This window comes from Notothenia coriiceps, unplaced genomic scaffold (assembly GCF_000735185.1).
Source record: "Notothenia coriiceps isolate Sejong01 unplaced genomic scaffold, NC01 NC01_scaffold00034933, whole genome shotgun sequence".
In the NCBI taxonomy this organism is placed as follows: Eukaryota; Metazoa; Chordata; class Actinopteri; order Perciformes; family Nototheniidae; genus Notothenia; species Notothenia coriiceps.
The window spans coordinates 251,610-268,002 of NW_011367634.1; the positions used below are offsets into that span (position 1 = coordinate 251,610).

The following is a 16,393-nucleotide window of genomic DNA, read 5'->3' on the forward strand; positions in this document are numbered from 1 at the left end:
CCAACAAAAATATTGAAATACCAAAATACGAGAGAATCAATATTCACAACATTTAAAAGTTTCCCCAAAAGACACAAGGACAAATTAGGTCAACCAACTTTATTTCGTTTTATTTGGAGGGGATGCGGTGTAGGAGATGATGGGACACATGCTCAAACAGAACACTCACTGTAACATCATTCTTGTCAATACCGATACACTGATGACATTTCTTATTAAAGAAAAATTAAGGATTAGATTAGAGTTGGGAAACATTGAAAAAAATAATTTGTACCCAAGAACATTGCATTTAAGAGATGAACATCGTGGAGTGAGGGTCTTATCACGCCAACATACATACATACACATGGATAACACTATCATACACACTTCATCCATGCTAACCATGAATAACTCATCGTTCTGAAACACTACAGCTCACTTTGTAAATGGTCATTGAGGAAAACACAGAATCAACGTTAAACCAAGTGTCTTGAAAAACACAAACATTTAGTTTGAGCCAGCAGTCAATATTAAATACACCAAACTAGAAAAAGAATGTATAGAAATGCATATAAAACTTTAACTGTATAAAACAATTGTTTAAATTAATTTAAAAAATACCAGGTGTAATCAAAAATAGGCAATTAACTCAAAAAAGAAGTGAGTACTAGCTGGCTTCCTGAGAAATTTAGTTATAATGTATAATACTAATAGCTGTCAAAATGAAAAAAATAATATTAATCAAAATCATAAAAAAGGAGGGAAAGACAGAACAAAATATTAACAATGAGATCAAAAGCTAATCTATAAAATGTTCCTAGCAACCTACACAAATCCTTTTAATGTACTGACCCTTTACTTGCAGTACTCACTGAAACACTTCACATTGAGTAGTTGATTGTCTTAGTCTGTGGTGTATTGCTGAGTGTGCTATTTAAAATGCTCCAGCTGTGACGTAAAGGGAAATACTTTCAAATAAAATGTGAAATACCTATCTAATATCATTTCAATCTTATGACTGGCAGTTATTTAGTCAAACCTTTCCATATAGAATAATCAGAAAACATGTGTTGTATACTTGAAGTTGTATACCATCGTTTGTATTTGCGTTAACATGTGGGAGAGATGCTATAGTGCAAAAGCAGGGAAAAAGAATGCACATTACAGTACTACATCACTTACTATGACATAGTTTAAATGAAGGCAATATTGCACAATATCGCATAGTGAAACATGTTAATTAAATAAATGTACATAGTTTAAAGTATTCCTATGCTTTTCAATGCAGTTATGTTACTGTATATTGCTACTCTCCAGGTTTTCTTTGCAGTTAGGTTTATTAAAACAAAAACTGATTTAATATTTTGTTCTCGGGGTATACATAAGAGCCCGTATTGTGTGCTTTGCTGCGTCAGAGCTGTGCATTGATCTTGTTTTTAGCATTGTTAGCAAGGTGCTGCTTACTGTGGCAAAACACAATTGCAGAAAAGTCATTATCAGGCAAAAAGTTTTAAACATTTCTCAAAAAGTCCACAAACGTTGAAACCAGAACATTTGAAAAAAAATTTGGTTAGAGCTGAAAAGTATGGAGGCCCATGCATGACAGGACAAAACATACAATAATAATGAAAAATATTTCCCATAACTATGAATAATATAAATCAACAGATTATGACACCAAGTTATGTCCAATCAATGACAAAATAATATTATTTTACTTTCTAGATGGTGGCAACCCAGGACTTACTTTGAGTTCAATTTTAAACAACCCATTGATGAACATTAAACAAAATAGGATATTACTTCTACCTGGTGAAGATGGGTTTCCATATGATACACAATACAAATGCCTGGCATAAATAGTTAATTTAATTCAAATCTAAATCAAACTTAGTTTCTTATAACGTGTCACCAAAACATTGAGACAACATATGTATCTTTTATCTGCCAAACTTGATTCCTGGAGTCAAGTATGGTCACAGAGAGGAAAGGAAAAGAAAGTGATGAAATACAAAAAAAACATCACCCTGCAGATGTCTCAACAAAACATAACAGAAATGGTTCAGGAAGAAAATCATGTGAACGGGTAACTGCCATTTAATATTTCTTGCCAATATGTAGGATGAATTTGTAGAAACTATAATTTATCTTTACATCTGGTGGAATGTATCTTGTTTATTAAAGTGTTAAGCTTTTTGAGGTAGAAGCTCAAAGGTAACACAGAAATGAAGTTTCAGAAATGGCCTTTTGGACCTTATTGCATTGTTCTTTCACACAAATAACTGGTTATTACATTTTCATCCAATATAGCAGTTTCAATAGCTTTAGATTAAATATGTAATGTAACTGCAGGGGAAACATCTACACTGAATATTGCAATGTGTTTTGAATGATGCAATTCAGTGACATTTAATTAAAAGAATAACTACACACTTACACTGTTATAACAAATTAAAATAAATGTAAGGCCAGGTGATTTTAGGAGATGTTTGGAAATGAACTTGCTATCTGCATAAATCTCAACTATCAGGGCATGCCAGTGGATATATGCGTCATACCCACAACAGAAAGAGAAATAAACTAGTCTAGTGTTTCAGGTAAGCATCTGCTTCTATTTTAAGCACATCACTAATACTTGGTGGCTCTTTTCAATGTCAATATAGTGTCATCCTGTATAAACCTCATTCAAATGATTTTGATGCAGAGATAACTAATCTCATTCAAAACATCTTCAGCATGTTCCTAAGATTGGTTCGTTTTGTTCTGTGCAATTACTTACAAACAATGTGGATGCAGCATAACCATGAAATGGATGTTGTTCCCACTGAGCAGTATACTGGCAGATAGGGTTGGGTATCTGCTCGTCGATGAGAGGCTCCACAAATGTCCTTTTATGGGAGGGCTATCTTGTAATGCTAGTCAATTAGTTTGCATTAAGTAGAATAACTGATTTTGTTAGTGCTAGGTCAAACACATTACACAACTTTCTGCAAAAAGTGGCCATCTTCAACCCCCCCGCACGTAAACTGGCTCCATGTACGATTGCAATTTTTAGTGTTTAGTGTAGTTTAATACCACATGTTGTGCTGGTACCAAGACTCAGGCCAATCAAAGGCAAATCCTCAGTCTCAACAACATAAGTGACTGTTGACTGAGTGACCCTTCCACATTAAGAAATGCACCCCTGAATCCCTAAACTTTCATTATTTCAACAATTAGCAAGACTATATCAAATCTGTTTCTTTGATCGAAAGACTTGTAAGATATTATAAGTGAAACATTTAATTGTTTTTCCATAAAAGAATAAAAAAGCCTCCATCTTGTCATGATTTCAAGATTAACTAAATGGATAACCGGAGAGCGCAGACCGCGGCAAAGGGTTTATTTCCCCATCTGGAAAATATCCAAAAAGTGAAAAATAAAACAAAATATTCCTTTTGGTCCATGCCACACCCTTCTACCAAGTTAATTGGGAAATGGACAATTTGTGTATTCTATCTTGATTAAACAAAGTCTGATATTATAGACACTGAGCGGTGGGAACTGCCTTTAGGTTTGCCCAGAGTTTTTCATACTTAAATGATCCACCATACCTGAAATGCATAACGTGTACACTAATCTTGCTGTTCATAATGCCACTGCTACATTACTGCTGGAAAGCATCATCACTGGGTTGTTATGTGGAGGCCTGAGGGGTTGTTTGTAAAGGAAGGAAACTCAACTGCACAGTCATGAATTAAGATAACAACCTGAAGCCATCAATATTTTGATTATGCTTACTTGTCACTGGTTCTTGATACCCAACCTTACTGGCAGTACACTGCAGCAGTACTCTTGTCTGCTGCAACAAGCCTTCGGGGACAGTATAGGCATTACAGCCTGTGTCAGGTCCCACTCGGACAGTATCCATTTTATCTCACAGCCACAGTTCAAGCCTGTTCTTTGTCACTTTTCCATAACTGTTCCTTGACCTCCGTGGGCAGGGTGTTGAAGAGGTCCTCCTCCACCACGAGGCCGGTTCTCTTTAGCTGTCGGCACTCGGCCAGCTCCACGGGCAGACACTCCAGACGGTTTCCTCTCAGTTCGAGCTGTGTCAGCCCGGTCAGTTCTCCAAACCGCGATGGCAAGGACTGCAGGCAGTTGTTTCCCAAGTTCAAAGTGCGAAGCTTTTTGCACTGGAACAGCTCATTAGGCAGGCTCTCGATCTATGTTTTTAAGTGAGGAAGGGGTTGTGATAGGATAGAAACGGAGAGGTTTTAGAACTTGTAACTTCAAACATTTTCCAGCAGCAAACAAGCCATAATATAATTTAAAACATGTCAAATTTAAAAAAAGATATAAATGGATCACATTGATTATTAAAGTACTCACCCTGTTAGCGGTCACTGCCAGGTACTGGAGATTCTGGAGGAAGCCAATGTCTGCCGGGATATAGTTCAGGTTGTTATGACTCAGGTCCAAGAAGCGCAGCTTGCGGCAATAAAACAACTGGCTGGGCATCTTCTCGATCTTGTTTCTGTTCAGGTAAAGTTTCTCAAGGTTGGTCAGTGTGCCAATCTGGATGGGGATATAGGCAATCTGGTTGTACCAGAGCTTAAGGCAGACTAGCCGATGAAGGTGCTGGAAGCTGATGATCTCCTCGATGGTCTTAAGGTTGTTGTCTTTCAAATCGATCTCCTGTAAGTTGTGCAAGCTGAAGATTGAGTGTGGTATGCGTTCTAGGTCACAGCGAATGAGCTCCAGCTCTGTCAGGTTAACCATCTTCTTCAAGCTGTTGAGCACCATCAGCTTGGTGCCTTCATTATTGACAGAAAGCTTCTGGAGGTGCATGCCCACATCGGTCACCACCTGAGGTAGCTTGGTGAGATTGCTCTTTAGACGGAGAACTTTGAGCCTCTTGAGCTCCCGAAGCCCATCAATGACAATGTAGCGGTTGTTCTCGGCGCTGAGATTCCCTGTCAGGTGAAGCTCGCTGAGGTTCTTCAGACTGTAGATCCATAAAGGAATCTCTTTGATGTCAGTGAACTTGATGTGCAGGGACTTCAAGTTCTCTCGCAAAAACGCCAAAGCAGGAGCTTCGATTTTGGCCGGTGTGTGGTACAGCCACATCTCTCGCAGGTTGATCAGCTGGGCGATGATCGGCGGGATGGTGACATCGGGGATGAGCTCCAGTTTAAGAACCTCCAGCTCCATCAGGTCAAAGACTGTGTCCGGGATGCCACTTAGCATGAAAAGGTGCAACTCCAACTTCTCCTGAGAGTTCTTGGTAATCCTCTGCCGGAGCTTGTCTAGTGTCCACTCATTGTTGAGGTTAAGTTGCCTCAACTTATTCTCGCTGACTTCCGAGAGGAAGACAGCGAATCGTTTAGAATACAGAGGGTCGTACTGATCGATCATGTGCATCATGAATGCAAAGTCATTCTTAACATCTGGTATGTCACTGTAGCTGCTCTCTTCCCGTATCGACTCAAAGGAATACTTCTTGAGAGAACGCCGAAGCATCCAGCAAAGCGTGTACATGCAGATAAAACCATACACCATTACTAAGCTAATGTAGAAACAGGCTAGGATTTTAAAAAGTGTAGCCAACGGGTGGGCACAACGGTACACACTGTAACCGGTCAGGCTCTCTATATTTACTGAACAGTCAACACTGAACTTAATGTCATGCACATAATACCCTGTATAGCAGATTATAAATATAAACTTGATGACTTTGATGATAGTCTGACGGATGTACAGTCTGTACACGATGTCTCCTTCCTCAACGTGTATTCGGAACTTCTTGACTTTTTCGAACAAGGCTTTTGCCTGTTCACCCTCTTTCTTGTCCAAAACCCCAGTTTCTGTTCTATCTACAATGCCCTGCTCAAAGCGTGTTTTTGTCCTTTGGAGCATAGGAACACTTGCTTCGACATCCTCACTGATAACGGACTCCTTGTGGTCCATTGAGCCGTTCATTTTCATTGGTTTTGGGTCACTCTCTTCAACCACTGTCTCCGACAGTGCCCTCGTCGTCCATGGAGAGTCAAAGCATTTCAGCAAGATGGACACAAAGTGCTCTAGTTTGGAACTTGTCCGTGGAAACTTAAACCAAAAGTTGCTGCAAGCTAGGAAAATAAGAGTGTGGAGTAATACTAGGTAAGGAAAATACTTGGCAAACCAGTGCAGTCTATTCTCATAGCACACAGCATCCACATAGTTGTACTGGTGGCGATCAAGATCATACTGGATTCCTTTGGGTTCCGTGAACAATGATTCGGAGAGGGTAGCAGTGAAGTTCTTTTTGCAGGTCTCATTGACCACCCATTTGCAGGGCAGGCAGATCATCTTGTCCTGGGTGACCTGCAGTGTCCCCCCAAACACCGAAATCATTAGCATAACAATGGAGATGTAGTCTGTGAACACATCCCACCATGGTTTCAGGATGCGGTATGCCGGCTGTGTGTCCACAAAGTACCGAAGCTCAGTGATGGGGATCATGGTTAATCTGTGGTGGGGGAGAAAAATTGAGGACATATTCATAACAGAGGACAGTGCTGTACTGAATTACAATGCCTTGTCAAATAACAGAACACTAGTAAAAAGAAAAAGCTCCTACGGCCTAATCTTTAAACAGCCCTTACCTGAACCACTACACAATATCAAGCCCACAAGTCAATACTAACTAACAATGTCATACATCAGAACATTGCAGACAACTCATTTGCCAAAAATCTGCCAGGAATAATGAAATAGAGACTGTTGTGACAAACAACTGCCTTAATGACCTTACAGAGTCAACATGTTATTGATTTAACGTTCTTTAAACCGACACAATCAATCTTTGTTTCATATGGGGTGTCATAGTGGACATGGCCAAATGGCAAACCAGCTATTGATAAAACATAAAGTCAATTTGTCTACATTTCACTTTATTCCCTATAAGATTAAGGTAAATAATGTATGAAGAAAAAAACGAATCTCGCACATGTTGTCTTGAAAGTACATGCAGAGTGTGCATATAATAAATGATTAATTTAACAGAACAATCCTTTCATATTAGCTTAATGAAGAATAACCTGTGCATCTGTTTTGTATATTTATTTTTCTGGTGCTGTTTATGTCACCTAAACTAATGAAAAAAAAATTGTTCTGATACTTAGAGATATTCAAAGCTGTCAGTTGTAATGGTGCCTTTACTCTAATTTAAAGAAAAAGTCCTCTAGAAAGTGAACAAATAAGTATCAACATTAGCAGTACTTGGATGGAATTGGCCCAGTCACCTCTATCATTGGCTAATTACTTTAACCAGTGTAGTATTACACTAAAGCACAAGCCTTTTCTCTCTTTCCTTTGAAGTTGGAATTAAAGCAGCAGAACATTACAAAATCTGGAGAATAAAGTGTTAATGAATAATAATAATTGTCTGTGAACAGAAATGTGCTTTCATATAATGTGAACATAATTGATGTGGATATTCTATTTCACTTATTAGGCCGCTGGATAGTTAGCTAACTACTTTGCCACTTCCACCGTGCTTTAATACAGACTATTGTTATAATTTTGTTACGGGATGCATCAATTGCGAAAGTCTGGTATGAAACTGTTGTTTAAAGTAAAAAATGTGCAATAACAGCAAGGGTTAGTTTGTGACGAAAGCTGCCTTCATATAATTCTCCTTTCTCCAAGATTAGCCAATAGCTAAATTCAATTGCAATGGTTTCAGCAGGTAGCAGGCATATTTATAACACACTAAATAAAAATGCATTTACTTTGAACTGAACAGACAAGATTTGGAACTCAATCCATCAACACTACTGAATACCCATTCAAAGGTTAAGTTACTTTTTAGCCTTTGAAATGATATTCTTGCACAATAACAATCAGTCATCATAGTGCCAATATATTATGTTTTAGTAAGGTTGCTCTGATCCAATACCAACTAGGGCTGGGGCAATGTAATAATATTTATGTTTAGTAATTCTATCCAATAACCATGTTTATGAATGTTCCAGAAAATGTATTTTTATGATTATATCAACATGATGTTGAATAAAGTTACTTATACTGGGGCCTGTCATCAAACATGGCCCAAATGCAACAACACTAATGTTGTTTTTGGTATAAAATATAACCAATCCAAAGAAAAGAAAATCTGAAAAACATAATTTATGTGTAAGGATAGATAAAAAGGCTTTTAATGAACTCGGAAAAATAGGTTCTACTTACAAATCCGTAACGTAAAACACAGCAAATCCATTCGTAAACAGTCATGAGCGATCCACAACACAACCTGTTTGGCTGCTGCACATCAGAGAAAGAGAAAGAGCCCCATATCAACTCCTAGCCCTGTGTGAGTTTGACACACCCAGAGTTTAAGCTTGAGAAGTCACTCTTCTAAAGATGATGTTCCGTTTTGGCTTGTTTAACCCAAACAACACGGCCGCCAGATGAGCCACCTTTCTCCCTTGCTCTCTATTCTTAGCCATTTCCGTTAATAATACCCAATGTATTGTCTGTGGGGGCCTTGAGAAGCACCTCCCTCGACCTTCAGGACGAGATCCTGTTTACCTTAGAGAAGCTGCTGTCTCCAACTAGTGTCTCTCTGGAATACTTCACCGTCAACTTTTGCACTCCCACAGCCCCCCAAAACACACACCTACACATACACAACAAGAGTCTGGAGTTGGCATTCATCAGAGCCTGTACTTTGTTAGGGAACTATAAAGGCGAGGGGTCGGGACGCCTTGTCTGATCCTGGGCCAAATAGGCATATTTACCCTGGCCACAGTTCAGAGACACTTAAGCACACATAACTATTACATTGGTGTGTTCTAGAAGTATGGTTAGATGATGAAGCACAACAAGCACACTCACTAAATAAAATACTCACCAGTTTGGAGGTGTTATCTGTGCTCCAGTGCCTGCTGATGATCTTGGTGGACAAGCCACTCTGTGTGTAACCAAAACTCTTCATGGACCATTGCCTCTCCCATAGCCATGGGGGTGAATAGATACCTGAAAAGGACAATGGTAGATGTTAATTTCGTCCTATCTGTGGGAGTCCCTAACTTGGGAGTGACAAGCTAAGGCAAAAGGTGTACAGAAAGTTACCTGCATGCATGCGTACTACTAATCCAAGTTATGTTTAAAAAATACTTTACAGTACATTGCGTGTACTCTTAACTGTGCAATGTATCGTGTCAGTGATATTTGTGTTGTCAGATAGATATACTTATACATTTACATGGATTTATTGAATATCTTCATCGCTCGTAATATTAGCATGGGGCGTCTTTGTCATCTGGCTAGGTAATGTTAGCTGAGCAAGCACTTTTTAACAAAAAGTTAAAACCGGATGATTTGTTTGACCATATACAAATAAATAGCGTGGCCAGCTGTCTTTGGTAGCTTTGAATGGTATGTGACAACAAACTACGTATCATCACGGACGCAAGCAAGAACATTGTTTGATGTAAAAACACGTTAGCAAACTAAGCTAGCCTGCTGTTAGCTAATGAGCTATGTTGAACACCGGCTTTATCTCTGTCTTGGGAAGTTTACATGCCGTCCTACGTTGCAGTTAATATGACAGCGACATGTTGCTAACACGTATTTCAAACTGCTATGATGTTCAACTTACTATGTGGTATGCTGCGGTCAAATCCAACCCTACTTTAATATCAATAGTTGCTAACACATTTCTTAAGCTTTTGCTAACAGCTGCGCTAGCTATGTGTTGTTTTTTCCAGGCAGCACTTCCGCCAAGACGACGGATGGCAGTGTGGTGATTATAACAAACGTAGAAGAAGAACGCCTTTCCGCTCTCTTTCTGGGGGAGATTTGTTATGGTTTTAACTGCAAGGTTAATATCTTGTGTTTTGATAGACTGGAAATCAGCTCCTAATTTTGGAAATGTTGTCATACAACTCTTTACGGATTGTGTGCCCATTCCGGGCTTTACTGCACCCAAACTGGCTGATGACAAACCGACAGACTGTTAATAAAACTGTTACATGTTCAGCACATTGTGTGTCAAACAACTTCCCAAAGAAGGACACATGGCAAAGACAAAATAACCTCAAACCGACGGGAAATGAAAGAAAGCTACAATACTCGACATATGCAGCCAGTTCACCCAGGAATTACTGCACAGGTCAATTCAAACTGAACTGCTGGAATTGCAAACAGCCTCTCGACCAAACACCTGCATTCTTTTGCATGACATGCAAAGCAGTCCAGCCCCCAGAAGAAGACACATCATTATTTAACATCATGGATTGGTGAGTATCTAGTCTCGTATATCATTGCCTGCTAGGCTGCTATCTTACTCATGTCAGCCTGTGAGCAAAACATTTCGTGTCACCATGTGTTGCCTCTTTTCAGTGACTACAAATTCTCACTGGACACACACAAGCTGCAGAAAAGATACTTGCATCTCCAGCGTTCTCTGCATCCAGACAACTTCAGCCAGAAATCTGTGGTAGGCACGTGAATGTGAGGAGTGATTGTGTTCTGTTAGTATGATTCATGATGAGTTGGTCAAGGGAGACATTCTTGAAAAATTAGAAAGATGTTTTTTTTTAGCAATGTGAAAGTCGAACAAACAGCGTTGTAAAGTAACACGTACATTTACTCAAGTAGCCTGTACAAAGTACAATTTTGAGGTACTTTACTTGAGTATTTACATTGCATGCTTCTTTGTACTTCTACTCCTCTACAATCCTTTAGTTACTTTTCAGATTTGGATTAATGATGTGAAATATTATCAAAAACACTTAAATAAGACGTTAGTCACACCTTGAGTAACATTCACAAGCTACCCTGCAGTATGCAAACCAGGTAATCAAAACATAACATATATATTATTCTGAAATGGACCAATCTGCATAATGAGTACTTTTACTTTTGGTACTTTAAGTATATTTTGATGGAATACTTCTGTACTTTTACTTCAGTTACATTTTGAATGCAGGACTTTTACTTGTAAGGGAGTATTCCTTCCTACAAATTCCTATTTTGACTTAAGTACAAGATCTGAGTACTTCTCCCGCCTCTGCGAACAAATGAAAAGAACGAAGGAACACTACAAAACATGATATCGGAAGAAAGGAGGAGAAAGGATTAAATATCTAAAATAAGCTCTGTAGTTGCGGAAAGTAAATAATAAATTAATAATAAATGTAATTTTATATAGCGCTTCTCATCTGCCAAGACAAATCTCGAAGTGCTTGTTGGGGCTGTCATGGCAGCAACTCGATCGAAAGACCTAGGACTGTGAGTAAAATGTCAAGGTGCTTTTTCAAGTCAGAGAAAATAACCACAATTATGTAACCGTGATTTCATCAAGGTTATTTATCCTTTGGTTACAAGACTACACATTTCTTACAGAAAGCCTGTGGAGTGCAGATTAAAGACATGGGAAATGGGCAGGATTTGTTGGTAGCTTGACTTATACTAAGGACAAAAAGTCAGGTTAACTCAGCCGTATATAGAACATCAATAAAAAGAACACAGCAAACTCATGGTGATGCTTTATCATAAGACACTGAAGGAAAAATACAGGAAATAGATCTAATGTTAGTTTGTCCTTTTATCTGGAATGGATGGAGCACTTCCTCTCTGGGAAAAACATCTCCTCGTCTTTTCCCCATCAATTTTGATTTGCCACTTTTGATTTGCAGCTAAGTGTACTTTTCTAACACTAGAATCTTGTGTGGAAATCCCATCCAGCCAAATGCATAGTCGATGAGACAATTAGGCTGGCATTTCACATTAAATCCTCAAGCCTCAAAAAGAAATAAGACTTTTCCAAATAAATCTAAGCAGTTTAAAGTCGAATGTGTTTAAAGGTTATTTTACAAAGTGGTAAATGGTTGACTCGATTTTCACATTATCCACTTTCTCCCTTGTGGATCATTAAAAAAGATGCCTGGCAGTTTAGAAGAATAAGCATTATGAGCAGAAGGAAGACCGAACGTGTTTTGCTTTTCTAATAATTTATTCTGTACACCCAGGTGCGAAAACACAATGCAGAGTGTTGTCATGAATTATATGAAAGCCAAACTCATATTCAGCAGAATGTCAGAGAGAGGAAAGGTAGAGCCTAAATGCTTTATTCACACACAACCTGTCCAATATTGTACTGACTGTGTTTTATTTATTAGCACCTCTGGCCATTTTTTCTTAATTAGACATCTTCTAGCCTTGTGGGTCTTCATCACATATAGAAAACTCATTACTTATACAAGGCCACAAGGCAGCCACCTACTGCACTGGTTGTTATTACAGAAACAGCTCTACACGGTGGGCCCATGGGCCAGTGCTTTAGACTATTGATTTTCACAAGGGCTGACAGCCCTGATAGCTGCAAAATGTACTCAGATCTGACAAACATTTCCAAGATGTTTTCCTCCCTGTCTTGTTTCCACACGTCTGTCGTGTCAAACTTACACCTGCTTCCCTTGAAGGGTCCCAAACTGCCCGACAACAAAGGAGTAGCTGTATGTCATGCACCTAATTGTCAGTATCACCAAGGATTCGGTGTTTAAAAAATTGACAGTGGTATAGATTGTTATGACAAGGTGTAAAACATATCATCTGTTATTCCGTTTAGTGACAGTTTGATATGTAACTCTGGATGACGAAACGGCTTGTTGTTCTGAATGCACAGCAAATGCCAATTACTCATATTTTCTTTCCCCTTTTTTAAAATGAATGAATATTGATTGAACATTCTTAACTAAACAGAACCCTCTTTTGCAGGAAGAACAGGAGTATTCAGAAAGCTACTCCGCTCTTGTGAACAAAGCTTACCACACACTGCTTAAGCCTTTGAGTCGTGGCCTTTATATGGTGAGTTTTAAATCCCTGACTTAACTTCTAATGGATGGTTTATTTTCATAATGGCTCGCTCTGTCTGTCTGGACGCCTTTTCTTGAGAAACACCGTTCCATGCGAAGGAGCTGTTGAGGTTGATGATCTCCCTTTGTGGTTTATAGCTGGAGCTGAAGGGAATGGTTATCGAAGAGGGCACAGACTCCGGGGCTGATCCAGAGTTTCTAATGGAGCTGATGGAGATAAATGAAGCGCTTGATGAAGTTAAGACTCCAGAGGAAGCCAATAAGATCGGCCAACACACAAAAGGTAAATAAATATGCCTGTTCGATTTAATGAGTTAGTGCTCATGATTCACAAATTAGCGCAGGTGGACGACTTCCAGGCTAATTGGTGCTGAAATATCACATATATATATTTATTTCAGATGCCTCTCTCGAGGCACGTAAAAGTTAATAAAATCCCCCTTTGGCTGAACTGCTCCCTGCTTGAGACTTTCTTAGTATTTTCTTTGTTTCCTTGTTATGATTCATATTTCAGTTGTGAAGGATTTGGTGTGATCTGGTCACAATATGTTTGGTTTCATACAACAGCTAGCACACCTGAAGAAACTGGTGAATCTCTTTCCAGTGCAACCTAACAAACTCACGTTGTTGGTTTTCAAACTCAGGACATTTGAATCCAGGGATGGAATGGTTGGTTCCACCATTAATGATAAAAACTACCATACAAAAGAGCAACAGATTCACTTAATGGCTGACCAAAAAGGGCATATAGCATTAATAAATACATTTTGAAACTAGCTGTGAAATTTTAAAAAACAGTCGGTATTGGGCTTCGTAAATTACAAAACATGAAATTCAACAAGCCATTAAGGTTTGGCCCCTCTTTAAATGAGACATGCAGGTTAGTTAGAATAACTCCACCAATGGCTTCATAATTACCTTTGAAAAGGTGCACCATATTTTTCTCTCAAGTCAATCAGAGAAGACTCCTCACATTGGTGGAATCTAACAGAAACTATGAAACAATACATAGTTTCTTTTGAGATTAAAGCATATTCTAGTAGAAACAGATACAAAACATGCCCCCTTTAAAAAGTAGTACTATATTCCTGAATGTATGTACAATGCAAAACAAGGGTGAAAACATCAGACAAGCGAACAAAATATACTTGACAGATTAATTTCTGTCTACATGGTTGTGCTTAATTTGTCACTTTTTTCAAACACAATTGTCCTCATATCCATGTGCTACATTGTGGGCACATCCAACTGTGTTAACACAATATGACTCTTTGATTTTTCCAATATGGTTTGAATAACTTCAAATGAAGCAGGTGCTCACAAAGTGCTTTTTAGCTTGTACAAATAAAAAGCACCATATGTGTCTTGTCTTGTCAACACATGCAGAACTGGCACTTGTCTCCTCCTCACTTTCAGGGAAACAGGCAGTCTTGACAGAAGAAATAGACGCTGCCCTCCTTAAAGGTATTATATTATTTTTCTCTTCCTCCCACTCATTCCTTAGTTTGTTTTGTAGTCTATGCCAAAGCTTTTTTAAAGTAATTAAGTGAGTCAGTTATTGAACTTCCTTTTTCACTCTCTTTTTTCCTTATCAGGAGAACTTCAATCTGCCAAAGCCCTGCTTGCCCAAATGAAATACTTTGCAAACATTGAAGAGAAAGTAAAGGAAAAACTTTCTGAATTCATGTAATTGTACCCCCTATTTAATCGCTATTACTTTCTTCCTTATTTTAAACTAGTTCACAAAGTTTTGTAAAAAACACAAAAGTGAGTGTACATTTGTCATGGGAATATGTAAATATAATATTCAAATGTAATAATAAAACTACTTGTTATGCATAATACATAACTGAATTAATGGTGATTTGTGCTTAATCTTATATTATTTTATTAAAAACTCTTCAGATGTGAGGGTGTAATTGGATGTATACAGTATCTCCTTTGAATTCCAATAATTTCACAAGCCTAATCATATCCTCTTGTACCTAATGTATCATTAAAAATGACAGAGATATATAATTACCTCCTGATTAAATGTGCTGCTCCGAGTGTTTATATGATTATCCTGCCTATCAGTTCAGCATGTTGTCATTTGGGACTGTCATTCAGTTCCTCTGGGCACCTTTAGGTGGAGACATAACACCTTGACAATTATCATGCAGAGGAGCAGGACATGTTGTACAAACTGGATATGAGACCAGAAGGAAGTCCTTTATTGAGGTAGACAACCTATTGAATTATTTATGATGGCTTCGTATGTAGCATTAAAGCTATGATAATTAGGAAGACCCCACTGAATGACTATTACTTGATGAGCCAAAGATCCATGATCTGGGTAAAGTTCCAGCTCATAAATTGATGTACATTGACCCTGTACACCCCTGCCTGCAGCACACTGATGTGTGCATCAGAATGTAAAATCATCCATCTTCTCACCCATTTAAATCGTTTTTTCAACACCAAAGAGTCATAATCTGTAATTACTTTGCAAATTGGAGCTCCGGCCTCATCAAGGCTTCTGATCCGAGACACTGATACAGGTGTAATCTCACCGAAAAAAAGGCGCGTTGTCTTAATCTGATGGCAGAAAGTGAACCATAATCATGGTTCCATATCATATGGAAAAGTGTTATTTGAGATACAAAGGCATCGCAGCCTAAACCATTTTGTGTGTATTAGCGGTTTTCTGTGCTCGACACCCTACTGTAACACACCCTGACTGGTTGTTTATTAAGTCTGGAACAACAATGTCATGTGTCTGAAGCTGTTTCGTTTTTTAGCGTGGAGAAGCAGTTTCCTTAATACACATGGAAAGGCATTGAATTAAACAGGGTTTCTCCCACCACAAGGAGACTAACAGGCCTGTTTATTATTCATGTCCTAATCGGAAAGCATCTACGGCGCCTTTGAATTAATGAGAAAATGTGATCGACCAACACTGAGGCCACTGCCGTCTCCCAGAACTCTTTAAAATTGAGTTGAAAGAAACGGAAGGGGGTAAAACTCACTACAGCTAGGCTGTGAAATTGACTTGGATGGCAAAATGAACTCTGTACATACGGCCACCATGAACCAGTCACGATGCACTGGGTTAATTCAAACATTACTCACAGGCTACATGACCCAGTTAATAAAATCCATATTAGCTATGTTAGTTATTAAACTAGTTTGACATACTAATTTAGCCTATTAAGTTTCCCATTGAGAGTAAGACGAGTATTGACACCACTCAATACTCGAGACACTTAGCTGCAACTGGTTAGTTTATCATGCTATACGGATTGGATATATAAATAAGCTAGCCTTTTTCCCAAGGTAAGAAAATTAGCTCACCAGCAGCTTTGCTTTACATCTCATGTCCATCCATATCCATATTAAAACCTAGGGGCAAAAACATTTCAAGTTTTACATAGGGTTATTTGCTGGACCATTTATTTGCCAGAAACTCTGGTTCTTTGCCAGAAACTCTTGTTATCTTCGAAACCGACCTAAGCTAGCTGTGTGCCCTTGTTTTATGCCAAGCTGTGCTAACCAACAGCTTAATATATAGCGGTCAAAATAACCCT

The 16,393-nt window shown here is 38.6% G+C and overlaps 2 protein-coding genes across 5 annotated transcripts; one reads left to right on the forward strand and one right to left on the reverse strand.

The window, feature by feature from the left end:
• Positions 1–84: 84 nt before the first annotated feature.
• On the reverse strand, positions 85–9,693 carry LOC104962499 (volume-regulated anion channel subunit LRRC8A). 3 transcript variants are annotated; one of them, XM_010790930.1, is made up of 4 exons: positions 9,608–9,693; positions 8,858–8,982; positions 4,354–6,472; positions 85–4,187 (listed from the first exon to the last, which is right to left on the reverse strand). In XM_010790930.1, the coding sequence occupies exons 3-4, from the start codon at positions 6,463–6,465 to the stop codon at positions 3,912–3,914; spliced, it is 2,388 nt and encodes a 795-aa protein (XP_010789232.1). In that variant the 5' UTR covers positions 6,466–6,472; positions 8,858–8,982; positions 9,608–9,693; the 3' UTR covers positions 85–3,911. The 3 variants fall into 3 exon arrangements, with proteins under 3 accessions (XP_010789232.1, XP_010789234.1, XP_010789233.1); XM_010790932.1 differs by lacking the exon at positions 9,608–9,693 and adding an exon at positions 9,079–9,583; XM_010790931.1 differs by lacking the exons at positions 8,858–8,982; positions 9,608–9,693 and adding an exon at positions 8,194–8,268.
• Positions 9,694–9,730: 37 nt separating this feature from the next.
• Positions 9,731–14,862, forward strand: hscb (HscB mitochondrial iron-sulfur cluster cochaperone). Of its 2 annotated transcripts, none has more exons than XM_010790929.1 (6): positions 9,731–10,247; positions 10,351–10,447; positions 12,730–12,819; positions 12,966–13,110; positions 14,244–14,291; positions 14,423–14,862. In XM_010790929.1, the coding sequence occupies exons 1-6, from the start codon at positions 9,880–9,882 to the stop codon at positions 14,515–14,517; spliced, it is 843 nt and encodes a 280-aa protein (XP_010789231.1). In that variant the 5' UTR covers positions 9,731–9,879; the 3' UTR covers positions 14,518–14,862. The 2 variants fall into 2 exon arrangements, with proteins under 2 accessions (XP_010789231.1, XP_010789230.1); XM_010790928.1 differs by having other exon boundaries at positions 9,795–10,247; positions 14,214–14,291.
• The last annotated feature ends 1,531 nt before the right edge of the window (positions 14,863–16,393 follow it).

Coding starts and splice junctions, on each gene's coding strand:
- LOC104962499 (XM_010790930.1), bottom strand. CDS start 6,465: ATGATCCCCATCACTGAGCTTCGGTACTTTGTGGACACACAGCCGGCA. Junction 4,188..4,353: donor TGGCAGTGACCGCTAACAGG/GTGAGTACTTTA, acceptor TTAAAAACATAG/ATCGAGAGCCTGCCTAATGA.
- hscb (XM_010790928.1), top strand. CDS start 9,880: ATGTTGTCATACAACTCTTTACGGATTGTGTGCCCATTCCGGGCTTTA. Junction 13,111..14,213: donor GATCGGCCAACACACAAAAG/GTAAATAAATAT, acceptor CAACACATGCAG/AACTGGCACTTGTCTCCTCC. Junction 14,292..14,422: donor AGACGCTGCCCTCCTTAAAG/GTATTATATTAT, acceptor TTTCCTTATCAG/GAGAACTTCAATCTGCCAAA.